Genomic DNA, 27,224 nt, shown 5'->3' with positions numbered 1-27,224 from the left:
CTTCATTTGAGCTAATTTTGTGTAAGAATGAGGACTAAAATGTGATAAAAGCCCCTCTTCTCAGACATGAGAAAAAGCTACTATATGTAGGGCTGTATATGGAATTCAATACTTTTTAGACACCGACCGAATTGCCTCTAAAGTATCGAGTATTGAAAAAATGCCTCGTCATTCAGTGCCCAATTTTAATACCTAAGGAGTAAATTTCATCGGCGTCAGTGAGCCAATAAGCATGCAACGTGCTTCTACCAAGATCTAGTAATGTTTGTGATTGGCTGTTTAACGTTACACGTCGTAGAGGCAGGCAGGAAAAACTCTACGTTACTCGGGGCTCACGTAGTAGGAGCTGAAAAATAAATAAAAATTTGTGCTGTAATGTTGTAAATTATTTTCGGTATTGAAAAAAAGTATAGTTTAGGAACCGGTATCGAAGTCACGCTATTGGTATCGATACCGGTATCAAATATTTTTGAACAATACCCAGCCCTAACTACAGCAAAAGCAAGAAGAATACAGTTGGGTATTATTAGCTGTTTGGGTGGATGCTGTGCTGTCTGTGAGCTGGCCTTTTTTTTTTTTTTTGTTGTTGTCAGATTGGTTTCGGATCCACACCCTATCTGTCTCCATAGTTTCATTTTCCACTTCCCAGTAGTTTACAGAGAGGGAGGGACTTGTTTACTGCAATGAGTTGTTAACTTAAACCAGTCATAAGATTATTTGAGAGATGGTATGGAGTGAACCAGACAAGGAAATACATGCCTGAGTCAAAGGTGGAACTGTCTAGGGAATTCTTTCTTTGTAATAAACTGTATGGGAACAGAGGCAGATGGTGTCATAAGACATTGAGTGCAACCTGAGATTGCTGAGATCTTTGGACTATACAGCTGTAGTATATAGACACAAACCCTTGCCTGGGATGAGAAGCGTATTGCCTACAGCAAAGCATGCGTAGCATGTAATAAGCTTCTCATTTTGCAAAAGACACACTGAAGGCAGCCCATGTTGCCTTTTTGAATAATGCAAATTATTTGCTTGAATTTGTTTAGATTAAGTGCATCCTGTTTTTTCACATGATCAATTCATTCATGTGTTGCCGTATCCGGTCGGCAAAACTCCGAACACATCTTCCTTTTTTAAGAATGACTTCAGTGCTTAACTCCAAGTCTTCCAGAGTCGCAGCCAAAGCCGATTCGAAAGACCGCTGTTCGCCAGCAGCGGCCATCTTCTTTGTTTTCAAGTAGCATGGAATTTACGCAGAACCGTCGCAACTCTGCCGTCCTTATGTTAAGGCCGCCCACCACTCTATACACAATGTGATTGGCCTGACCAGAATTTGGTTTCTCCAGCTTGCAAGCCAACGGAGAGTTGCTAGACTGACTGAAATTACATTTGCTGCCGCTAGGGTGCGTCTAGATTTCTAGGCCATCGTTCAGCATGAACAAGCATAAAACAACGACTAAAGAGTTCTTACCAAGCAGGGTTTCCCGCAGAAAATGTGTTAGTTAAGGTGGTAGGTCAAATTTATATATAAATAATACATCTCTGTAGTGCAGACTCTGTACTACACACTACACTAAATATTAAATTTAAATAATAATAAATCATTAATAAATAACCAGCTTTTCAAAATAACAGTTGCAATGTGCAATTTTAAGCTCATTAAACTATTTTCAAAAAAAGTGCTATAACAATTTTACTGGCATTGCTCCCATTATCCTCCGTGACTCGCACTCTTCCACTTTGCCCGACAATTCTTCTCCAAAACTGCGCTGAGATAACAGAGCTCAGCCCATAGCTTCACACACTCCAGCTTCACACACTCCAGCAGATAGTATGCGTGAAATAAAAACAGGACACATAATTTCACTGTGTGTAACTATGCTAACTAACCGTGTATTGTGAACCGTGCGTAGTGATTAAAAACAAACGGACAACAGCTGTGTCTCAATCCTGTGTTGAGAATCCACGCGCGAGAGGTGAAGGATAGTTCTAGTCACTTCGTTGAAACAAGAGAAGAAAGCCTCACTGATGTGAAGAACAGGACAAAGAAACATATATAAATGTTCTCTGCCCACCGTATGCCAACGCTCCGGTAAGTCCACTCACCCCGTCTCTGCCCGGGCATGCCCCAGCTGCCGCACATTTGTTGACAAACTCCGACGCACGCGCGACGGTGAAATGGCGATTGTTCTCACGGACACACACGCGCGATATCAACTGGCTAGTTATCCTCCAGACAGCGACGGACCACGTCTCGTTTTTCTTTCTCTCATTTCTGCCGTGTGGCGTGTGTGCCCGCTCGCGGTGTGAAACGCGTACGCGCTATTGTCCGAGATGCACTTGACGGCCTTTTGTGCCCCTTTTTTTTTTTGACGACCTAGTTAAGGCGGTAGGGTTCCCCAGCTTAGGCAGCAGCCCAAGCTGCAAAGTGCTGCAGGAAACCCTGAGTGCAGCCCTACAATAGTAGTAGTGAACGATATATCAACTGATAGTCATTTAATAACTGAATGTATAATAATCGTGAAACCGTGGTTATTCTTCAGACTATAGTCGTACCAACAAAATCTATAATCGTTGCATCCTTATCTAGCTCTAATACTAATATTTAGATTCTTTTCTAATATGAAATGTTACATTTTTAGCCAAGAGTGGGGACTAAGGAGAACATCACCTATTTACTTTTATAGGTCACAGTTTTTGAGCCAAAGTTTGGTTTCAAACTCATTCCGTTACCCACTTGTCTGTGTAACAAGTTACATTTTTATGTGGCTTTAATTGTGGTTACACAGAACAAAGTAACAAGGAAATGCATCTGTCATTTGAGCATAACAATTACTAGAGCAAAGTGGGCTTCAATATTAGAGGTCTTATTTTTTGTGAGTGGCATATATTACATCACATATTGTGGGTTATTACACTATCTCTTCAAAATGTAGGTATGTGGTCCATGAAGCATTCCCCCAGCAAACAATTATCTTTTTGTTTTGACAGCACAAGCCTGCAGTTAGAAATGCTATTTAAAGGCCAGCCTCCTCAGCGGATATGATGGTGCAAAGTGCAGTGGTAAATAGACATATTTAGCTGCTTTCCTTCATAAAATGTTGTTTTCCATCAGCCCAACACCCAAATAAGGCCTGGCTCAGTCCATTTTAGAAACAGTTACACAATTAAGACCTACGCTACAGTGTATATTTAGAGTTTTCCTACATATTCTCACCCAATCCTGGTAATATTTGCACATTGTTGGTTGGAGGTGTTAAATGAGTTGTTAACATAGCATGTTGTTTTGCCAACTTGTCTTCCTGCTTTCAGTGAAAACTTGCATTAAGGGCACACTCCATCAATGTTTACATGAAGTTCTGGTTATCTCAGATTTGGAATTGAAAGGCTGACATGAAAGTTCTTTTCCAAATTGGCTACTTGTAATCATGCTCTGAAATATATGACATGAACACGGCAAAACTAAAAACATTGATGATGGCTCCTCTCCATTCAGGTGTCCGAGTAAACTATGATAGTGGCTGTACACACAAAAGGAATCACTATTTAAAGGGTAACTACCGTTTTTTTTCAACGTGACACTTTAATCTGTATATTAATTAAGAATTAATAGAATATTAATCTGAGTCTGTCAGTGGAAAAATGAGCACTTTTGTGAAGGTAAATACAAGCTGGACAATTGCTCTATTAACTTACTTTGTAGCTTGTTTCGCCGCTGCCGACTGCAGCTATCTCGCTTAATAGTGGACCAATGTCAAAGATTGTTCCCATCAGTCACTTAGACACAAACACATAGGAAAATAGGGTCCAGGTTGAAAAAAACGGTAGTTACCCTTTAAGGCACTACATTCATAATCAAACATTTTATGAGTGTTTGTCTGAATTTTGAGTGTGACATGTTAATAGTGCCCCTTAAAAAAAAATCCCCAATTTGCATTACAGTGAAGCAAAATGATGAACACTGCACAGCATCAAGGCGGTAAGCAAGCATCCGAAAAGCGTACCTCCTATGGGGAGGTTCATAGGCTAACAAGCCATCACCTTCTGCTAGCATTCCATTGACTGCCATTCATTTTGGCGTCACTTTGACAGCGAATAACTTTACATCTGAAGCGTTTAAAGACTCTGTTTGTCCATTGTTTATTTCTAAAGAAAGCCGACAATGTATAAAAGGCTCCATTACCTTGTATCTCACGTTATGGCCCAGTAGCAGCCGTTTTTATAAAAATAGGCTAACGATTGTGTCATAACCACGCGACTTTCTGTCGCGCAGTAGAGAAATTACCATATAGTCAGGAGAAGCTCGCAGGCAATCGGGGGGACGTGGAGGCATACAGTCAAAATGACAAAATAATTAATCAGAATACTTACCAAAAGTTGCTCCTGCTCCTACGCTCATGGACAGCTCCTACTCACGCTCTCCGTCTCTGCAAGATTGAATGATTCAGATTCCTCTTGGCACAGCTACTAGAACTTTCAGACAGGTTGCTCACGTCACATCTATGTCGTCAAGCTCAGTTTGAGGCTGCACAGCAACGCCCAACCGCAATTTCCACCAACTGCGGATCCTCCAGAGCAGATACGCAGAGCTTCTATTTTTGCCAGATGCCAGAGAGCTCCGCAGCAATTCAGCACAGGGCAGATAGTGCGGGACAGGAAGTCGAGCACAGAAACAAAATAAAACATCCGGTTAATTTTCTAAATAAAATACGCCGTGCTCACGGCGGATCATATTTCAGCACAGAGTTGTTGCCCCTCTACTCCTCTGGATGGAAACAAACTGTTGTTGGTTTTGTGGCTCTGTTTATAGAAACTACATCCTGTTATATCGCGCGATCATACGTGAATTTGCGAGATCTCGTGGGTCCTTGTGACTTCAGCTGTCAGTCATGGCTGCAGCCGTTCCGCAACAAATCCAGACCTGGTGGGTATTGACGGACGGTGGAGCACGGAGCCGGCACGCAGCGGAGCTGATCCGCAGCCGTTCCGCAGTTGGTGGAACTTGCGTGTCAGCCATCACCGGAAGATTGCTTCTAATTGACTTCACTGGTCTCCGTGGAAGTCTATGGCGTCGCTTTGTCCATTAACTGTCTATGCACAGCATTCACAATAGCAAGGTCCAGGTACTGGCGCTCCTGAATGGAATGCAGCCATGATTCATGTTATTAGATATACCTGGGCATTTCCTGCTATGACATGTCAAAACACCTGTCCTGACAAAGATCTATTGTTAGTAACAGGGTAGCCATTAAAACTTGATAAGTCAGAAGTATCTCAGCTGCTGTATTTTTGTTTTGGAGCCTGTCTTTCCCCTACTGCTCTTAAGTGCTTAATACTGCATACGCTGAAATAAGTCATGTTACATTTTGTATTGTTTCGATTTAACAAGCTGCTGTCAGTAATGGCCCTGCAGGTGATTTAAAGCCTATATAGTTTTTTTAGTTTTTTTTTTACCATCCGCGACAGTGACATCTGTTTCATGATGATCATTTGTTTTCACCTTGTGAGTCTGTGTGTGTATGTGTGACATCATGGTAAAATGTTGTCCAGGAGAACTACCACAAAGGCGTTTTGAGTGCTTTGCCACGTGTTTGTGTTTAAATGTCTGTCTGACATTTAAAATTTCAACTTGCTAGGGAATGTTTAAAATACGGTTTGGTTTTCTTTTTTTGTTGTTAGGTAGTTTCGCATTGATAGACCTCTCCACAGCTGTGTCTGCGCTGGAGTATGGCCTGGCTACACCGCCTATCTATTCTGTAATAGGGGGAAAAAACACTCTGGCTCGTTTGTATTTCATTTAACCAATCACAACCGTCCTGGACGGCGCTAAGCCCCAATAGCGGAGATGGCAAGTGTGGAAGGACAGCCGGATGTCAGGCTTTATCCCAGCAATGTACAGCCGCTGAGCATGACACATTTGTTGTCATGATTTGTCTTTCTAAATATGTGAAAAGGCTTGTGGGAGTTGTGTGAAAACTGGCAGGTTGAGTGCGATGATTCATAGTTTATATTCACTACAATAACCTTTTCTTTCTTTCCTTTTCCTCTTCTTGTTATTTCTTAGATGTTTCTTCGCAAATAATCAATGTTAATAGTGGAGAATGACTTTTCTCACCCTGTCAAAGCAACACTATGTAACTTTTAGCTGCAGTTGAGACAACCTGTAGCGGGACCAAAGCGGCGGGTAGCGCGAACTGTAGTTCCAACGAGACAACCTGTAGGGGGACCGAAGCGGGAAAAGTTACATATTGTTGCTTTAAATTTGAATCCAGTATGAGAGAAGTCTTGTCTCTAAGGCTGCGTTCAGGCCATAGACTGTAAAAAAACAGGTTCAGACAGGGAAACTGAGATCAATTTTCCGCAGGGTGGTGTGTCGGGGGGCCATTTGTGTGACGTCCTGTTGTGTTCTTTAACCCCCCCCCCAATGTAGCACAAGTAGACTTTATATTTCACAACTACTGTTTTCCGTCAGATCGTTAATAGGTCTTGACGTTTCCGACCGCACTTGAGGGCAGCTTCATTTCACGTAGAAAGAGAGAAAGAAAAGAGACCAGCGAGACGGATGGACTGTGCTGCCAAACGTGTTTCAGCGATAGAGGCAGTGATGTTTCCTGTTTAGTGTACGGGACTCTCACACCGCCTCAGAACCGAAAAGTCTGATCACTGGGTACATGATTGGCCACCGCAGCATGACGTGGGGTTGTGTTTCTCCAAAAGTTGAGTCGGTCTCAACTTTTCGCTGCAGGCTCGCTACGTTTTTAGTGTGTGTCCCTCATAGACTGTATATAAGAATGGACCAACAGATCCGGTTGCTCTGGACGGAGACCAGTGAAGGCCATTAGAAGCACTTTTCCGGTGATGGCTGAGCGTTACTGCGCAGCCTCCAACTGAGAGAGACGATGTAAATGTGACGTGAGCAACCTGCCTGAAAGTTGGAAGTCTTCTGGTAGCTGTGCCAAGAGAAATCTCAATCATTCCCAATCTTGCAGAGACGGAGAGCGTAGGTATATGTAAGGAGATAACATGGACACAGGGTAATTATTGCTAACTAAAATGCTAGTTAACATTAGTAATTAAACTTAAACCGCTAATGTAAGTCGAAACTGCCTGCGAGCTTCTCCTGTACTATACGGTAATTCCTCTACTATGCGACAGTAAGTCGCATGGTTATGACACAATCGTTAGCCTGTTTTTACAAAAACGTCTGCTACGGAGCCATAACGTGAGGTACAAGGTAATGGAGCCTTTTATACCTTGTCGTGTTTCTTTAGAAATAAACAATGGACAAATAAAGTCTTTAAACGCTTCAGATGTAAAGTTATTCGCTGTCAAAGTGACGTCAAAATGAATGCTCAGTGGAATGCTAACGTCGGGTGATCGTTTTGTAGCATCAAAATGGCGCCATAGGAGGTTCGAGCTCTGAAGCGAAGCCTACCCCCTTGGTGTCCCCCCTGCGGCAAACCCCGCCGCAGCCAAAATGCACTACCCCCATTCAAAATGAATGGAGAGACCTGCGTGTTTGCCGCACCATCTGACGGCCGACACAGGCTGTGTGAATGCCCACTTAAGACTCAGCCTGTCATGAGTTCTGAATTAAAGGGAATGAACAGGTAATGACATATTTCTTTTGACATGTTTTTGTGTGTGTGTGTTTTGTAGATGCAGGAAGTTCAGCAGAGCAAAGAGGAGACACTGGTCAACAACCGAAGCCTGGCAGAGCAAAACCTCATCCTGCAGCCCAGACTGGAGCACAACAAAGAGGAGCTCACCAAGCGCTACAGCTGTCTCCAGGAGAGATTTGAGTCCTATCAGCTTCGCAAATCCACCCTAGGTACAGCAGCAGTACAGCTGTTACAAGAAAGCGAAACATTTCTAATGATCCTCTGTGTCAAAACTGGCCAGAAATGACATGCAAATATTCAGTCTAAAAAACACATAGGTTTGAATATATTCAAAAATCTTTTTGTGCGCATATATAATGTAAAGCGCTGAACATTTTCCTGTTTTTTTTGTCGGGGTAAAGTCTTAAATTTTCCTTTTTAGAGGACTTAAAAAAGGTCTTAAAAGTCATTAAATTTGCTGTTAAAAATGTGCAGATACCCTGTCTGACCACACTTGAAGGCAGCTTATTTCACAGAGAGAGCGAGCGAGAGAGAGAGAGAGATTTGTTGTGCAGGAAACATTAAGCACACCGACAAGTCTGATCTCCGGTTACATGATTGCCCACCCCAGCATGACGTGGGGGTTACTGTTTCCCCAAAAGTTGAGTCTGTCTCAACTTTTCGCCGCAGGCCCGCTGCGTTTCTTTGAGTGTGTCCCCCTGCCGCACCCTAAACGCACCACCCCCATTCAAAATGAATGGAAAGACCTGCGTGTTTGCCGGACCGTCGGACGGCCGAAGCAGACAGTTTGAATGCAGCCTTAAGGCCGTTTTATAGTCATGCGTAGAATCGACGGCGTACCCCCACAGACCCCTCTGCGTCTACGTCCACGCCGTAGCCGTAGCCGTAGCCGTAGCCTGACGTGCACCTCTCCAAAAATGTAACTACACGTCGCGGCCAAGCACGCCGCTCAGCCGTGGCTTGGTAGCGTTGCATTTCCCCCGACTCATTTCCTGGTTCTCCTTCTCCATAAACAACATGAAATCAAGGAGACGGTTAACTTTTCCTGCTACAGATTTCCCACCGTGGTCAGAAAGCACAGGGGAGACACTTTGTTTCTCTCACTATGCCTCTAGAGTCACATCTCGCTCTGAAGACAATCGCCGTCACTCTCTCACTTTCTCCCTCGCTCTATCACCCACTCTCCCCCCCCCACACACACAAACAAACAAACAAACACACACATGCCAGCTCGAGGCACACACCAACGCACAAGTAAACAAAGAGTTTCGCGATTGGCCCTCCGGAAACCACACACCCCCTAGCGTTCTGGCGGTGAAATGCACCGGGATGCAAAGAAACTCCGAAAGGGTCACGACCCCATAGGAGCGACGCCGTAGCTACGGCGTGGAGTTTGCGCACAACCGTAAAACGGCCTTTAGGAAGCAGAAGCAGCAGCCCGCGAGAGAACGCGCGAGGCAGACAGCTGCGGTAGTGCCGCTTTTGTCTCTCTCACAATATTCAAATATAAGTTTTCATATTCGAATGTCTGTTTGTTTTTACAATTCGGATGTATATTCGAATTTAGAATATTCATTGACCGCCCTAGTGTCTTGAATGTTTCATGTTACCCAGCTGTTACCAAATTTCAACACTCTTGTCTATGAAGTCATTAAAAACAGAGCACCTGGCACAATATACACAGGGCACATTACAAACTTTTACTTTTAATTAGGGCCTCTAAAGATTTTTAGTATTATAATTTATTGTGATATTGGTAAATCGTTTTACCAAAACTCATATCCTTAAGCCCAGATATTAATATACTTACTATATACATATGATTTTTAAGGAGAAAAAAAAAGAAACAATGCCATTACACATCCACGTGTATTTAAATTTGGAGTGAAATCAAATATTTTTTAGTAAGGGATAGTTTAGCTTCTCTAATATTGTACTTTAAATCAAGACTATTTCTGAATAGCAATTTAGATTGTGCCCTGCTTCCCAATTCTGTGTCATCAGAAAACGGAACAGTCGGGGAAACTTAAATACAATTATTATTATTTACATTATTTGATAGTGACAGCTGAGATACAAACTGGAAACATGAGAGAGATGTATGATATGAAACGAGGGTTCTGGGCTGTAATGCAACCGGGGACATTATATACTATGCGTCTTGACAACTTTCAGCTCTGCATCAAAACATCCAATATGAAAATACTGATAATACGGAGAGCTTTGGTGATTGCGGTTATCTGCTTACAGCTTGACCGTGAACCTTTCCACACAGTCATCATCATAGGAAGATGAGATTTTTTTCCCCCCACATCGTTTGTTCTTCTTCTGCGTGAACACGCGCTTAAGAGACTTGTTTCACCCGTTCTCATGTTTCCCATCAGAGGCTGTAGCAGCCCTTTCACCAGAAGCCCTGATGTCATGTTGCTGCAGGCAGTCGCTGCGATTGAACTTGGGTTGAGCAAGTTTTCAGATCTGATTTACGTCTCCACTGCAAGAGGCTTATGGCTATAATAACCCTTACTGACGCACCTTCACGCTACTTCCTAGTGTGTGAAGAAAAGGGAATGACAATACTTGTGGCCTTGTTGACGCAGCGGTTGCCAAGCGACCCTCTCAAAATAGCATGCCAACCATTCACTACTCTGCTACGCTGATAAAAGTTTGACTCTGCCTTCTTCCCTGAAAGGCATGCAGACTCTAAAAGCCTGGTGCTGTCATGTATACAATACACAACGGTTGTCACAGACTTTGCTTCAAGGCCGAAGTTAAATTTTGCAGTCTGTGGTTTTGTCTGTTGTCAGCAAGTGATGGCTTTTGTCGAATGTAGGTTACTCCATGCACTAGCCGTCCTAGTTTTGGGTTTGCTGTAGAGCAGCTGGGGAAGGACAGCGATGCTCAGAGCTGAGAGAAATGTAGCCGTTTGACGCAGATGAAAGATCCAACATACATTAGCTTGCTCTGTTGTCGTTTTCATACAGTTACACCACCGGCATCGCCCTTCCTGACCTTTTCTCCAGGAAATGTGTGTTCTCTGCATTACCCTTCACCATTGGGCTCTGGAGGCCAAAATGGCAGGGCAACCCCATCACCACCCCCATCCACTGCCTCTGGGAACGGCTGCCCACACTGGACCATTGTGCTGCCAAGCAAGCTGGTGTAAAACAGCCACGGTGGGAGTGGCAGATGATGGGGTTGGGGAGAGAGAGAGAGAGAGAGAGAGAGAGAGAGAGAGAGACTTCCCCCCTCAGATTCACAGCAGAGATCGATGTGGATTCATTTACTAAATGGCTGTCTCATGATCTCTGGCTGCGTGTTGTGTTGCTTGACAGGCTCTCCGCTCAGCCAGAGAATTACAGCTTTGTGTCGAGGAGTGCTGCTGATATGCCTGAGAGAACACTTGAAGGCAGCTTATTTCACACACACAGAGACAGAGAGAGACAGAGGCTGTGTTAAGAATGAAGCCTCTGTCTTTGAATGTGTTTCTATTGAATTTAATCTCTGCCAGTAAAATGTGGCAAACCATCATTAGGTTTTGGCATCTACAATATATAGATACAAAATATTACCAGTAAATTTGCCAATTTGACAGAAATCTTGGTCTGGCTAATCGTTTGAGTTCGAATTTTTAACTGTGGTGCTACATCATGGATGTTCTTTATTGGTGTGCTCAATAGCATATACCAGACTTAAAGTGTAGAGCAGAGCTTTCACACCCTAACTCATTTACTCTGTTTAACCCATAATAACCATGGAACATGTTAGAAATTCTCAAGTGACAGAGTAGTTGGCGGTTGGACAGACGGCAACAGAGAGCTGTACTTTGACTATACCCAAAGTATATATGATATAATAAGGGCTAAATCCAAATATTTGAATATTTGTTCGATGGGTGGGTATTTGATTTTCAATTTTGGCATTCAAATATCTTTTTATTTTTTTTAAATGTGCACGCAGGCTGAAATTTACTGTGGTGTTTTGTAGCTGCTGGTTAATTTATGCAGCGGTATGTCGTCCATCTCAGCCAAGAACGCCGAAATGTTGAGTTACAAGCAAGCAGTCTGGTCTGTATGGTTGTATTGCTTTCTCCGCTGCTTTTAACCTGATAATCTGCACACCTGAGAAGAAGGTAATCGGTATGGCATTGGCTTTTAGTGGAAAGTCTACTTTTTAGCCATGCTAGCAGCATGGCATTAAGGGTCAAAATGTTGGTCTGTCAGTCTACTAAATGGATCGGCACAACATTCTGACATTCATGTTCCCCAGAGGATGAACCCTTATGATTTTGGTGATCCCCTGCCTTTTCCAATAGCTTCACCATTAGATCGACAATAGTGGTTTTGAGGGAAATGTTTCAACGACTCTTTGAAATAATAATAAAATTAGTGCTGCACATTATTATCGTCATTACAATATTAACTGGCGTAATACACATATCGTGAAAGGCTGCGGCATATCGACAAAGAGATTTTTATCAGTAAAAAAACTGCATTTTAAATCATCCTTTTTTTTAGTGCTGCTTTTTATTATCAATTCAATGTTCAATTTTTCCTCGCATCTTGCAGCCCTAAATGAAATGAAATGTGTCCCTCTCAGAATGAACTGTAATAACTTTGGTGATCCCCTGACTCTTCATCTAATGTCATCATCAGGTCAACGTTTAAATGTTTCCATGATGACCAAATACCTGCATAAATAATGACATTCCTGTCCGCCTCAGCTGTACTTTGTGTTTTGTAAATAAGGGCAGCCGTTGGCATGCTTACTTTTTAAACTAGTATCATGAACAGGGAACACATAACTGCTAAACGTCAACATGTTAGCATTGTCATCGTAGGTATGTTGGCATGGTGACATTAGTATTTAGCTCACAGCGCACTGCTGTATGAAAGTACAGCCTCACAGAGCTAAACGTGTTCAACATCAGTTATGGAAGTTTGAGTGCAGAAGGTTTTGTAAACATCTGGCTTACCTACATCACCTTCAATGTCCAGTGCATAAATTAAATGGTCTGGATCTTTGTTCACTTGGTTGCCATGCATAGAAGGAAGTCCGGTTTCACGGTATACCGCGGTTTGAACAAGTCACGGTTTCAAAACCATTAAAATTTTCTGTCATACCGTTCCTAAGGTATGAGCTGTTTTTTATGATCTGTATGATCATAATGATATCTGAAGGACAGAAAGTGCAGTTTAGAAATCCCTCTCCCTGCCAGTGTGCAGTGTGTTTTAAAAATAAAATACATTGTGTTCAATGGAGAAAAATGTTTTTTTTTTTTTTTTACCCAGACATTTCTAAAATATAAACATTTATAGCTGTAATTGCAATACTGTGAAACCGTGATATTTTTGCTGAAGGTTATCATACCGTCAGAATCTTATACCGGCCCATGCTTAGTTGGACTGGAGTCTCTGCTGTAATTGGAGATCCACTCTATTGTGGCAAGGCTTGGTGGAATGAAGGTGAGTTGACAATGCTATAGTGGAGATCAGTAACTAGTGATGTGCAATTGGTCTTATCGCCAGAGTGCCACTGTGTGTGATTACAATCCCAGGTTGACTTTCAGTCCTGCTTAGGAACACAAACAAAACAGGCTCCCTCCTTAGAGACACCCAGCCAGTTTCAGTTGACTCTGTGGGGCTTTGCAAGTTCACAGCAAACACAGAGGCTGTTTGGATGTGTCAATCACACGACCAAGACTGGCGGATTTCACATATCCTGCCTCAGCTTTGAGTGACAGGCTCATTCAAATCTCGTGTAACTAACATGTTCATTTCAGGTTAAGAACTAAGGGAATGTTTTGGGGGTTTTGTTTGGCGAATGAGCTCCTTGGTTATTTTAGGTGTTGCTTCGAGCGCTGTGTAAACGGTACACCAGTTTCTTGTGACTCAGATGTGTTGGAAAGATTGTGTAAAGGAGGTGATGAAATGTAGTTTTGTAATATTGCAAATGTGGTTGTAGCTCTGGTTCACAGACAAAAGGGCCTTTGTCACAAAAGCTTGCAAAACAGAGTAAAATAACTAGTTGTTAACCGATATGGGTTTTTTTAATGGCCGATGCTGATATTTAGAGAGCACGTTGGCCAATTGCGGATATATAATGCCAATGTCATGATGTTGTTTTTGTTTGCATCTGATAAAATACAACAAATTAATAATAACAAATTAAAACTGCAAGCAGAGATGAACGGGCCCTCGCACCACCCTGCACATCGGGGCAGTGGCAGGTCTCTGGGCGATCTGAGTGGCCACAGAGTGTGTGGCACTGGAAATAACGTATTGCAAATTTTGTAGCCAAGTATGGCGTCAAATTTATGCAACGTGATATCATGACTTCGCGTAAACATACACAGCACTTTCCTAAAGCCACGTGGCGTGTTATCGCGAGGCTACGGTTGGGTTTAGGAAACGTCACAAGCGGGTTGGGATTAGGAAAAGAAGAACTGGGTTGGGTTTAGGAAATGTGACACGCCACGTGGGTTGGGTTTAGGAAAAGAAGAACGGGGTTGGGTTTAGGAAAAGAAGAACTGGGTTGGGTTTAGGAAAAGAAGAACGGGGTTGGGTTTAGGAAAAGAAGAACTGGGTTGGGTTTAGGAAAAGAACAAACACGGAAAGAAAACATCACATGCGGGACACGAAGGAAACATCACACGATCCCCGCTCTCCTGGGTGAAAGTCCTGTGTTTTACCCATCCTCCACCCTGACCAACTTCCCTACGTGGATTTTCGCCCTTTCATACTACTCGCTACGGCGTCAATTCACACGCAATCGCAACAGCGTTGATAAACACGCTAAAAAGCGAGTATGCGTCTTGATAACCGCATACGAATTGGCGTGTCATACATACGCCACATCATGAGATCAGTCTGAATTTATGTCATATTGTGAGCGTGCTGAAACCTGCTCACAAGAGAATTATATTATTTCACACGCACAGATTAAATGCCACTTGCACGATAAAAGTCCTTGTGCACCAATTCAACAACAGTGTCAATGTCAATCTATTTTTTGTCTGCGAGTGAGAAACAAAATGTAGGGAGAGGCAAAGAATGGTACCTACGTGTATCGAATTAAGCAGCAAGTGTGCAGGCGGTTTTCGCCCCCAATATTGTCAACGGTCCATTCGCACGAGAAGAAGTAAAAGCAAAAATATTAAAACATTATGTTTCAAAAAAAGAAAAGAAGACAAATGTGGCAGGAGTGCTTCTGGTATTCTTTTAACCACCTGTGCTCGTGGAAGGGAATACAATTCACGGAGAGGAGGAAGAGTTATGACCATATCCAGGCACTCGATGTTGGCTTGAGCCTTCCTCAGGGTGTAGTGATAACATTAGGTTCATTGTGTTGATGCATTATTACAATTTCATTTCATTTCCATCAGAAACCGTAGCATTCAGTGAGCATTAAGAGTAATGTGGGTCTTGCAGTTTTGATGAAAATGTGATTAAGAGCAGTTTAACAGTTGCTCAGTTTCGGGTCCATCAGAATAACATTTCTGCTGTCTCTCTGTCTTGTGTTTTAACAGACCACAAGTCAGGAAACACCTCCCTGGACCTTTTGCTGGCCCTGCTGCAGGCGGAGGGAGCCAAAATAGAAGAGGAGACAGAGGTAAGCATTATACCGCTCTCTCCACGGATGACGTCATGTATGTACCTGCCTTTACAGTTGTTGATGTCCTACCCTACAGAGGCCTCATTGTTCAAATGTAAGACTTGTTGGAGAGCATGTGGGCAGCAGAATGACTTACTACCTAAAATGTGAAAATTGCAAAATCTATCTGTCCTCTCAGTGCTTTTGATCTGTCAATCAAGTCATGAAGGTACTTCTCCCATGTTTTAGATAAACAAACAACATGCTAGATTTATACCATAAGAGAAATACTACAAGGGCACTACCTGGGTTTGTTGTTCAACCTCCTGAATTCTGACATCACCCACAAGGACATTGGGCCTCATTCACCAAACGTTCTTAAAGTGCCCATATTTGGCGCTTTTCCATTACATGGTACCAGCTCGACTCGCTTCGACTCTACTCGCCTTTTTTGGTTTTCCATTACGAAAAAAAGTACCTGGTACCTGCTAACAGGTACTTTTTTTAGTACCTCCTCAGTCGAGGTTCCAAGCGAGCTGAGGCGAGCCGAAAAGGTGACGTGAAAGCGACAGACGGGGGGTGTCCTGAACAAACCCGCTATTTTTAAACAGTTTAGCCAGCTGTGTTTTTGCTGCCTCCAGCTTCATTTAAAGTGCCCATATTATGAAAAAATCACTTTTTCTGGGATTTGGGGTGTTATGTTGTGTCTCTGGTGCTTCCACACACATACAAACTTTGAAAAAAATCCATCCATGCTGTTTAGAGTGAGATACAGTTTCTGAATGTGTCCTGCCTTCAGTCTCTGGGAGAGCTGTTCAAAATCGGCACGGCTTGTGACGTCACAAGCCGAAACAAGCAGGCTAACCGCAACCATTAGCTCGTAGCGTTAGCATGCTAACGCTAATGCTAACGCTAGCATGCTACCTCGTTCTCAGTAGCAAAGCACTGCTACAACACACACAAGTTCACCATAATCTACAAAAGAACTACTTACATGTGCGCCCTCATTTAGAAGTCTCCCAGCTAATCCTGCCTTGTAACTGACCAAAGTTGTAGAAACAGCCTTTCTTTTACTGTCTATGGAGCTAGCTAGCTGACATGATCTACATCTGAGCTACTGGGCATGTGCAGTGCAATCAAAGATAGTACAGAAGAAGAAGAAGAAAAGAGGTCTCACTCTGTAGCTAAAACAGAGACCAGGTGAAAAGAGGATCTGCAGCAGTGAGAGAGAGCACTGCAGTACAACAAACATATGGTGTTTTTTGAAAATTAAACCATGTAAACCTATTCTGATACAACCTTAAAATACAATTATGAACCTGAAAATGAGCATAATATGGCTGCTTTAAAACAAAATGTGTCTTCTGGCAACACACACCTTCGACGTTCTGTGTGTGTGTCGCGTTAGGTCACGGCAGTTTACTGCGGCGCCGCTTGTTTTACAGTTCTGCGGAGGCTCCGGCAGAGCTTTCGCCGTAGCCTAACTACACACACACGGCTGGCTCGACGCACACACCAGCGCACAAGTATAAACATCAGGCCACTTTTACATAGGCTACACAGGCTACGGCGAAAGCTCTGCGTGGATCCTCCACAGAACTGTAAAACAAACTCAAGTGGCCTGATGTTTATACTTGTGCGCTAGTGTGTGCATCGATACGGCATAACGACCAGCCACGCTTCTACGTCACAAGCCGAAACGAGCAGGCTAACCGCAACCATTAGCTCGTAGCGTTAGCATGCTAACGCTAGAATGCTACCTCATTCTCAATAGCAAAGCACTGCTACAACACACAAGTTCACCATGATCTACAAAAGAACTACTTACATGTGCGCCCTCATTTAGAAGTCTCCCAGCTAATCCTGCCTTGTAACTGACCGAAGTTGTAGAAACAGCCTTTCTTTTACGGTCTATGGAGCTAGTTAGCTGACATGATCTACATCTGAGCTACTACACATGTGCGAGTGCAATCAAAGATAGTACAGAAGAAGAAGAAAAGAGGTCTCACTCTGTAGCTAAAACAGAGACCAGGTGAAAAGAGGATCTGCAGCAGTGAGAGAGAGCACTGCAGTACAACAGAAATATTAGTGGTGTCAACAATAATCGATTCGGCAATGCATCGCAATGCGGGGCATGCACGATTCAGCATTCATATTGAAATATAAAGAAATCTATAGTGTGTAGTTTCTGTCACCCCCATGAGGAATTCTAAGTAATGACAACACCACTGTTGTTGCATCCACATGACACAGCCTTCCGTAATCATGGATTAAAAAAACATGGACTCTTCAGAAGAGGTAATTATCTTCACTCAAGTTTCTGCGTGCAGAGTCGTCGGACGACAACAATTTCTAAACATAGCCATACTGAGAAATACAGAGAGAGAGATGTGTGAAGCTGATTGTCTTAACTAGCTTTGTAGCAACTCATTTGGCAATGGCTTGAATGTAACAGACGTTCATTTATATAAAAAAAAGTTACGCACTTTAGCTTTAAATAAATGAATACAAGACAGAACAATAGGATGATCCTATAATGTAGGCTATTTGTTAGACTAGTGCAGTGCCCATTCAAAACATGCCTGTTCTGAAGGGTCGGTTGCTTGGCCTGTGGTATTGCTGCTTGCTGCTTTCTTCGAGAACCGTTCGTCTCATCAACTTCACACTGCGCCCCCTTGGGTCCTGAGCATTACAACTGCCATGACAGAGTTGCGTCACATACCTGAGTCGCGGCTACTCATCGTCAGAAACACCGGTGAAATACATACTCAGGTTCACGTGAAAAACATTAAGAGCAGACTTTACTATTAGGCAAGGTAGGCAACTGCCTGGGGGCCCGAGGCAAAAGGGCCCCAAACAGCTATAGATTATTTATGATGTTTAGATATGAAAAATATTGAATATGTTACTATTCTAACTCTTTGTACCCCAAAATAACTTACAGAAGGCCACCAAAGCACTTAAAACATATGCCCCTTCCTTGTCACTCTGAACGTCCCGCCGTTAACACTGGTCAGCTGGCTCTAAACGGTGTTGAATGAGAGTCCAAAGGGACTTCTCTATACTCTCTCTAAAACTGTCACACATCTTTTACTTCTGTCAACAGAATATGGCTGATTCATTCCTGGATGGTGACATGACCCTGGATTCCTTCATCGATGCCTACCAGAGCAACAGAAAGCTGGCCCACTTGAGAAGGGTGAAGATCGAGAAGCTGCAGGAAATGGTGCTGAATGGTCAGCGGCTCCCCCAGGCGTCGGTCTCTACCTCCCGATCTCAGGATGTGTCGGCAGCAGCCAGACCCTCATCCTCCTCCCTCCTCAACGATGCCGGCAGCAGCTCTTCCCCCGTCGCCCAGCCGAGGAGGAAACCCCCACTTCCTCCATCCCAGCCGGCCCCAATTCTAAATCCATCTCCAACCGCTGCCCCCCAGCCTTCTGTTTTCTACTCAGCATCGCCATACCCGCCGATTCCTCCCAGAACAGGCCATTCATTTCCCAACGTCTCCTCTGGCTACCCCACCCACCTACTATCTCAGTACCCCCCAGCTTTGCCTCAAAGGCCCCCACCCCGGATGGCCCCGCAGCCTGGCTTCATCATGCAATAAATAGATGTAGTTGCCACTCAGAGGACACAGTGCGTGTCGTGGACTTTTCACTCCTGGAACTCCTCTTGAGAACAATTTTTCTATGACGTCCGGCTTCTTCGAATATGAGCAATGACAACGCAAGAAGGCGGACCTGCACAGGCTGGGGTGGTCACGTTCGGCTGAAGCAGCTCTCCAATAATGTCTGTGGATTCGTGCTCTTCTCTCACTCCCATAACACTCCCAACAACAGCAACAACAAAAAAACGTGACGAGATCGGCCTCGACTCTCGCTAACCTGAGTCCCTTCAGTGGAAAGGTCCAGTGCAGGCTGCTGTAGTCAGTCAGTGTCAGTCTATGGGTCACTGGGCTGGGACTTGTCATTTATCAGCACCTTCTGTCTCCTGGCAGTGCCGTCAGCTCTGCATCCCCATTAGTTCCCCTCTCTTACCTCCCTTCAAACATGCTCCTCAAGCTTTTATGGAACACTAAAGTCATTCAAAACAGGGTTTGATTAGTCATTTCCAACTGCAGCATACTAATTTACTGGTAATGTATATGCAAGCAAAGAGAGACCCTAATTACTGTGCAGTAATCCCAGAATATATTCAGGCATCTATGCCTCAATCTGTGCTGTGATATTTTGTTTGTTTTTAAATATAATAATTCACAAGGTACATAGAAATATTTGAGTGTCAGCATCTTTTTATGTTATAGTACTAATGGAGTTATGTTAATGATAGCCAGGATAGAGTGATTAACATTTCTAAAGGAGGGCTTTGGTTGGTGTATCTCTTCTTCAATATGCGGATGTGTCTCGAGAGTCCAGACCTGCCTGGTCCAAGATGGTTGACTGTTTCCACTTGGTCCATCTCAGAGCAAAAGTCAAAAAGGGAGTTGAAGGAGAGGACCAGTGGCTGAACTATTGTAACAAATGACTAGGCCTGTTGAGCCTTGCCTGAAATGAAGGATCTTTTGTATAGCCATACAGTACACTTCTGGTGTGTGTTGTTTTTTTGTGGGTTCCTGTTGTAATGCAACACTCCTTTTTATAATGTCCTTTGTCTTAAACTCAATTGGGATTGGAGATGATGCCAACAGTTCTTCTGGATCTCATATGGTCCTGTTCAGTTTTCCGTCACACTGAGCACCAAAGATTTCCCACATCACTCTGTGTTCAAACAACAGTCTTTTTTTGTATGTAAGTGAAACATTTAGTGAGATAATCTACTATTGTTCCCAACATATCTGTTTGTGATGTTGAGCTCAAACACTCTGTAAACATGCAAGCGAGATTTCTTCAAAAGGAACTTGCGAGGTCAACCTGGCTTTGGGAGGAAATGTTTTTCCGGTGTGATAGAAATTCACTTTTATTCCTCCCAAGTGCTGTAGCTGTGCACTGTTGAAGAGCCATGAGTGCCTACACTTGAAGTGACGTTGATCACGTCCTGCTGACTACTCCATGTTTCTCTATGCTCCTCCCCAACCCAAGAACAAACTGGCCAAGTATTTGGTCTTCTTCCCCTCCTGCTACTGATTTCATGTTCCACCAGATGGTAGAAGAGAGCAGTGTCTGACTGTTGACTGTCAGACTTTGCTTTCTCACTAGAAGCAGAAGGCCAGAATCGAGCGATACTGAACATGTGCCAGAGAGACAAGGGACGCCCTCAGGCTATGCGCCTAGTGGTGCTTGTGCTCCTCTTCCATTCTTCCTCTATTTGTATTGAGGTTTGCCTGGGGTGAATTCAGAGATTTGTGCATGTGTTGTTGCTGGGTTTTTTGTTTTTGGTTGGTGAAAAAACAGGGCTCCAAAATGTTTTGTGTCATATCTTGGTGATAATACTTCACCTCAAGGCAAAGAAGTGGACCACAGAATGGACCAAGCATACTTGTCAGCAGGCAAAACTACATAAAAAGCTGAAGCTAAAACATCAAAATCACCATGAGCCAGCATTTCTAACAACTAACAATAGATGATTCTTTTGTGCATGGCCTTTGCTCTTTGTGTCCACTCTGAAGATTCCTCTTTAATATATATATTTTTTTTGGGTTGTGTTTAGCTGTTGAGCTGCTTTTTACGTTTGAACTGATCCTCTGTCCATGGTTTTATATGTGGTTGGTGATATTTTCAGTGTAATGTTGTAGATGATTACTTATAATGAATGTTTAAGTGGAATTTAATGCTATTTTCAAGTTCAATAAATCTCATTTTTTTTGTATCTGCTTTTATCCAGTTGCTTTATTAGGCTGTATAATAACCATCGCTAATAAATGGTAAATTGATAGTTAATTAAACTTGAGTTAATAGTTATTTTACTGTTAACTAACAACAAAATGATCATTAATGTTTACTAATTATTACTTATGCAATAATTTGTTATTTTAACAGTTTATAGTTGCTCACATAACATTTTATATATTATATTAAGTATAATTTGTTAATGAAGAGAAGAAATAAGAAAATTGTTTATAAACCGTCAAACATTATTTGGATGGCTATTATAAAGTTGCATCTGATTAATATAATACTATCTATCTATACTGGTAATGATAGATAGATATTGTCCCATTAGAAAGATTTGTTTTCACAGTCTGTTTCATGCACACGGCAATATACACAGACAAATACATCAACAGATAACATAGACAGGTTTATAGACACATGGAAACAAGCACATTTACAACAACGACACCATATCTATACAAAGTCAGCAAGGTAGTTTGTTCAGCAGTGGTATGGCAGAAGCGCCAAAACTTCTGCCAAAGCGAGTGCTTCTACACCTCAGAGTCCTGTATCTGCGGGCCAGATGGCAACAGTGTAAAGTGTGGATATAGAGGGTGATTGGTGCCATTGACAGTGGCGAGGGCAAGGCGTGTGATGGCTCCATCGTTCAGGTCTGAGATGTTGGGTGTAGGGGAGCTGATCATTTTGGAGGCGACGTGTGTGATCTTGGTGAGTTTGTTTTTGTTAGGAATGGTGAGCATGTTGTAGAAACGGGGAACAGTACAGTAGGATGGGTTGGATTATGCTTTTGTAAAGTACCAACAGGAGGTGTGGGGCAACAGAAAGTGCTCTGAGTTTACGGCTGACATGTAACCTCTGCTGAGATCGTTTGTGGATATCAGTGACGTGTTGATCAAAACTGAGGTTATTGTCTAAAGTTTAGTCCAAGGTATTTGAATTTGTTGACCTGTACTACTGTCTATGGTTAATAAAGACTTTGTAAACCATCTATACACATTATTTAGATAGCTATTATCAGTGTACAAATAATCACATCTTATACATGTAGATGACCAAAAAGATGTAATGTTACTTAATGCTTTATAAACCATTTATTAAGCATTAACTTACTAAAATAAGCATTAGTAGCAAATTCATAACAGCCATCCAATGTTTATAGATGGTTTACAAAACAATTAATAACCATGGACAAAGTATTAACAATCTCTCTAAATGTATAAACTTATATTTTATATGACACTAAACTAATGAGAAAATTACACAATTATAATAATTTCTAAACATTATAAATAATCAATAGATTGCAGCTTTGCACTGTGCAACAGGTTTTTGAAAATGAAACAAGACAGCCATCTAGTGTTCCTCGGTTGATATTGAATTACATTTTTCAGTATCACTAGTGAAAAACTTGAAAATCCAGTTTCATAGCGTCATGTTCTTCCAGTGCCAAGAGAAATACATTACTGTATGAAAATATATCTATCTAAATATTTCTCTACTCTATTTAATATTAATGTAAAAACTGTCAAAGTTTCATAATGTTGGTAATATTTCAAGTACTTGAGTAACTGATATTCATGAGTTTTTCACTTGTGTGATTTAAAAAAGCAATTACATCTCACACTCTCAAAATGTAATTTGTATTGTGTTACGTCACTCATTGTATGTCGCAGGCTGGCTTTCTACTGGACTGTGAATTATTTTGCTACACTACATCTAATTAGTGTATTAAAGTGTAAAACCCTTTGAGGTTTTGAATGCACCTCTAGTCGTCTAGTGTTGCATTCAAGTCCCATTTAATGCACAGAAGATGGATTTTTTTTTTTAACCATGGAAAACAACTAGTTTTCATCTAAACTATTTTTCCAATTAACCTCATCATTTACAGGGCAAATACTTCAGAGGCACGCCCATCAAAATCGGGCTCTTGTTTTAGAATGGGCGTGCTTCGTGGTGGTGTATTGTGTGTAGTAAACAGTAGTAACTTGCAAAATATTTTTTGTATTTTCGATTTAATTGGTCGACTTAGCCAATTATTTTGTGTGATTATTTATTCGAACTTTCAGATGAGTTTGGGTTCAATCAGAAACACGTTCAAATACAGGACAATGACAATACAAAGAACAATAAAAGATAAGACTAGAAACAGTATAGCTATGCAGGAACTATTGACGCATTTGATACAAAACCTGCCTCAGAAGCTTTTACTCTAGTGCAGCAGTATTAAGAGGTATTTCCCATATGGTATGATCATTCGCGTGCGAGCAGAAGCAAAGAAAAAACAGGTCAGTTCAATAGAAAGGTTTGTATTTTGGAACGCACCCCTGAACCATGTGTAACGTTTCCATAGACACGTCACATCGGCTCCACCATGTTGTAGGAAATCCACCGCTGCTCCTCACTCACTGTCAGATTAGAGTTTAATCCGAGGGGGAGGATACACTGTCAAGTCGCTCTGCATCTTGGAAGGACTCTCGGTGTATATGCATACTAAGTAAACGCGATTTTACGTGGGACTGTATTTTGTTCTACATTAAACGGCCTGTACATAGAAGATGAAACACCAGTTTTCCGTTGCTGTCTTTGCCTGCCCGACGTCTTGCCAATACGTTAAAATGTTAGCTGGCTAACTAGCTGAAAAAGAGTAACGTTAACTAAATCGGATTAACGTTAGCTGTTAACGGCAGCCTCCCTCTACGTAATATCCAGGTATCATTTGTTGTACTTGATAACTATTAGCTACACAGCGAACGGTCGCCTCTGTTAATTCTTTTGAATGTTTATTACCTTCCTCCATTTTTGTCAACATTACTTCTTTGTGCTGTAATTATTCGCTAGCATTAATGTTGCTGCAAGCTAGCTAGGTTAATAGCCAGTCAAACCCCAACAAGAGCCGGAGCTCTTGCGCTGGCTAATCGTCTCTGTTTGCTGGAAAGAGCAGACATAAAATTAGTGCCTCCGACCACAACGGAAAGTCAAGACGGAGCTGACGGCCAGGCTGATGTGCTAGCTTGTCTTTTGGCCAGCTGGCAAGAGAGCTGTACAAGATTGTATTCCCGAAGTTAGCCTTCAGACGAAGCAAAGATGTCTGGAAAGGATAAAGACAAAGTCAAACAAGAGAAACAGTCCACAACGGAGCGGCTGATAAAAGGTGAGTGTTTTCTTCAAATGTACATGCGTAACGTCACAGTAAGTTACTCGCATCACAAATGCTTTGACTGAAAGCTACGCATTAATTGAAAACCACCTGTAGCTTTTGGAATAACTTTATGTTATAATAGCAGTCAGAGGCCAGTAAGCATATAGTAATAATGACGCACAAGTTGTATATAAAGTAATTATCAATTATTTTGTATAACTACACTGTAGTTATACTTATAGGGGATTCTAAGCCGTTCCCTTTCAACAGGAGTTGCTCAGAAATGGGGGTAAATCAGTGCATATTTTTTTTATGACTGCTTAGGATAGAACTTAATAAAGGTATCATCTCCATAGTTGTCCGCTCAGTATGTAGCACACCACCACATAGCAGAAATCAAAGACGCTGCCCAATCTCCTTGACATTTAGGATGGATGAAATGGACCAGGTTGTTGCTCACTCACGGGAATACCCAAGCTCAGGTTACCAGCAGAGCTTGACAAGATGGATTCCTTCACATTGATGTTGTCCTGGTTCATTGGACAGACAGGACACCATTTGTTGTGTCTGCCCAAGACAGGACAGTCAGAGCCAAGTCTGAGGTAGCTCCCAAGAGAGAGAACCCAATCCCACCCCTGCCACCACAACCACCACTACTCCTTAATGCCAACGCAGGCTACGTCTCCATCTGTCTGCAAGGGCACTGGGAGGGTGTCCTGCCAGGGGACAGGAATGCTGAAGTGTGAGCCAGTGTGGAGAGGGTGAGTTAATTGTGGAAAGAATCTCTCCAGTGATGTTCCCAACATGGCCAGCCACATGGCGAAGAGAGACAATAGGAGTGTGACAGGGAAGAAGAGAAAGACGAAATGTAGACTGGAGTAAAGGCAGCTTTGCTTTAATTCCTGTAATAAAAAGTCAAACATTAGTTGTTGTTATCCACATTATGCATGTATCAAGTACATCTTTGTAAAATTGATAAATAAAATGTAATACAAATCCATTAAAATAATGCAAAATATGAGTGTAAAATAGCACTGTAGCTACAGTACACGGTTGAGAAAGCAACAGTGGTGTTTCCATTGTAGGGCTTAACTGGTAGGCTACCTAAGACTAATGCTGCTCTGGTTATGTAAATCAACAGGTAAGCTCGTTCACTGTTGAGAAGAGAAGCCAGAGTAGGGCTGGCCAATATGACGACATCATCAAAACAATGTAAAAATGTCTATCCTATATATATTCTTCTATAACGTTTCTATCGCAATGTTGAAAAACCAGCAGCTGAACTCCGTTACGGCAATATTTCATAAATTGGAAAACACTTTACGTTCTGATCCTTGCACGTTATGTTCATTTTGCGCTAAAGTTCTTCATAAAATTAGAAAATAATCAGTACTTTTAATTGGTCAAGTATTTAACAAACACAGGAGTATACAAAAAATAGTCTTTACTTTGAGGTAATTTTAAACTGTATTGACTATTTATTTATTTATTGAATTACCAGAAAACATGATACATCATGATATTGCTATTGTGACCTGTATGGAGATAGAAGATTATGGTCACATCAGCCAGCCCTAGGCCAAAGGGAAATTTATGCTAGTACTGTTGCACCACATGATGGACCGACAGAAATGACAAACAAACCCGAGGCCTGGCTATTTAGCTTTCGAGGGTAATACATTCACTGATGATTAGAGCAATCCGAAGTGCACTTTATGATTCATCCAGCCACAGTCTGCTCCATTCATCTCTACCCAGCCGCATCTTTGTAATTCAATCCTCCTCTATTGTGTTGAATTTTGAAACAATGGCGAACATATTCTAGACCCTAGCTCATATCACTGTCCAAAACATTCTCCTCAGTGGGCAGGGTGGTACTGTAGATAGTAGTGTCTTTGTTTCTTGAGTCGTTTGTTGTCATGCCAGACAGTGTGGGTGTTGATGCAGTGCAGCAGTGGCCCAATGTGTGTCTGTGGATTTGAAGAGTTCATCAAACATTAATGCTAATTAGGCCAGGCAGTCTCTAATAAGAAGCCAGTCTCAGGGCGGTGGCAGCTTATTATTTTTAACAAAATATTTTTCTTCATTGGGTTACTTATGTGTCGGAAAAATGAGTGGCTCGCTTCACTTTGTCTTCACCGTTGTTTTCTTTCACTGCACTGTGTAGTGTGTTGGGATTGAGCGGTGCTGTTTACTGGCAGCCAGGGGTATCTGTGTTTGAACAGACTGGTCCAGCCTTGATTGTACAGGCAAACCTACCCAGAATGTATTATTATTGTTGTTATTATTATTGTTATTATTATTATTATTATTATTGGGGAGGGGGTTAGTTCTTTGGAATTGAGATCAGCTATTATTGTCCAGCATGTCAAATTACTGCCAGCTTTCAGGCAAAGGCTCGTAAATTTGGTCAGCATGGTTGTTGCTTGAAATGTTTCACGGTCTGGTTATCTCATGCCTATTTTGTATCCTATTCTGTGCTATCACGTTTTTCACGTTGTTCGTACTGGAGCCTTCCTTCAGAGTGACAAGGCTTTTAAGTAAACAGCCCCTGAATCTGGAAGCCCTTGCTAATAGAGGCTTTATCTAATCTGTTCTTAAGGTTCGTACCTCAGCTTACAGCTCTCTTCGCGGCCGTGCCTTGTAGGCCTGGGAGCACTTACTGTTTATTTATACCACACACTGGTCAACGCATGACAGCTTGTACTCAGCACAGGCTATGGAACTGTGCTCTAGCTTCTCCATTGCAGACCAGGCTATAGTCTGTGGCCTAACTAACATCAGAATCAGAAAGGAATTTATTGCCAATTGAGGAACACTTGCAAGGAGTTTGCCTTAGTTGTTGGTGCGTACATAAGCATATTAAACATTAATAAAATACACAAATAAACAATACATACAGAAACAAGTACATATAACTGTTTAACATAAAGAAAGAACAAAGAGGCTGTATGGATTAGTGCAGGATGTGCAAAATGTTGAGGGATGTGCAAATCAATTGCTAGCAACTCTCGCAGCAGGGCAAACACCACTTGCAGTCCC

At 42.2% G+C, this 27,224-nt stretch overlaps 2 protein-coding genes and 1 long non-coding RNA gene across 7 annotated transcripts in view; 2 read left to right on the top strand and 1 right to left on the bottom strand.

Moving 5' to 3' along the window:
- vps37ba (VPS37B subunit of ESCRT-I a) overlaps positions 1-21,017 on the top strand; it is a 29,353-nt gene extending 8,336 nt beyond the window's left edge. For both annotated transcript variants that reach the window (XM_031296564.2, XM_031296563.2), the window contains exons 2-4: positions 7,660-7,831; positions 15,148-15,230; positions 18,319-21,017. In XM_031296564.2, the coding sequence (XP_031152424.2) occupies positions 7,660-7,831; positions 15,148-15,230; positions 18,319-18,819 (756 nt within the window). In that variant the 3' untranslated portion in view covers positions 18,820-21,017. The remainder of the gene's footprint in view (positions 1-7,659; positions 7,832-15,147; positions 15,231-18,318) is intronic.
- On the bottom strand, positions 5,010-22,020 carry LOC116047657. The gene is made up of 3 exons (XR_004896631.1): positions 21,996-22,020; positions 8,780-8,782; positions 5,010-5,087 (listed from the first exon to the last, which is right to left on the bottom strand). It is a non-coding gene; the product is annotated as an uncharacterized LOC116047657 (long non-coding RNA).
- Positions 22,021-23,410: 1,390 nt separating this feature from the next.
- Positions 23,411-27,224, top strand: part of ppp3cca (protein phosphatase 3, catalytic subunit, gamma isozyme, a) — a 34,119-nt gene continuing 30,305 nt past the window's right edge. For 2 of the 4 annotated variants that reach the window (XM_035998699.1, XM_035998693.1), the window contains exon 1: positions 23,411-24,194. In XM_035998699.1, coding sequence (XP_035854592.1) covers positions 24,128-24,194 — 67 coding nt within the window. In that variant the 5' untranslated portion in view covers positions 23,411-24,127. Of the gene's footprint in view, positions 24,195-24,671; positions 24,778-27,224 lie in introns of those variants that run through there. The other 2 variants (XM_035998694.1, XM_035998702.1) reach the window with 2 other exon arrangements.

Source organism: Sander lucioperca, chromosome 2, assembly GCF_008315115.2.
Source record: "Sander lucioperca isolate FBNREF2018 chromosome 2, SLUC_FBN_1.2, whole genome shotgun sequence".
Taxonomy (NCBI): domain Eukaryota; kingdom Metazoa; phylum Chordata; class Actinopteri; order Perciformes; family Percidae; genus Sander; species Sander lucioperca.
This window is presented reverse-complemented; position numbering and strand designations above follow the sequence as displayed.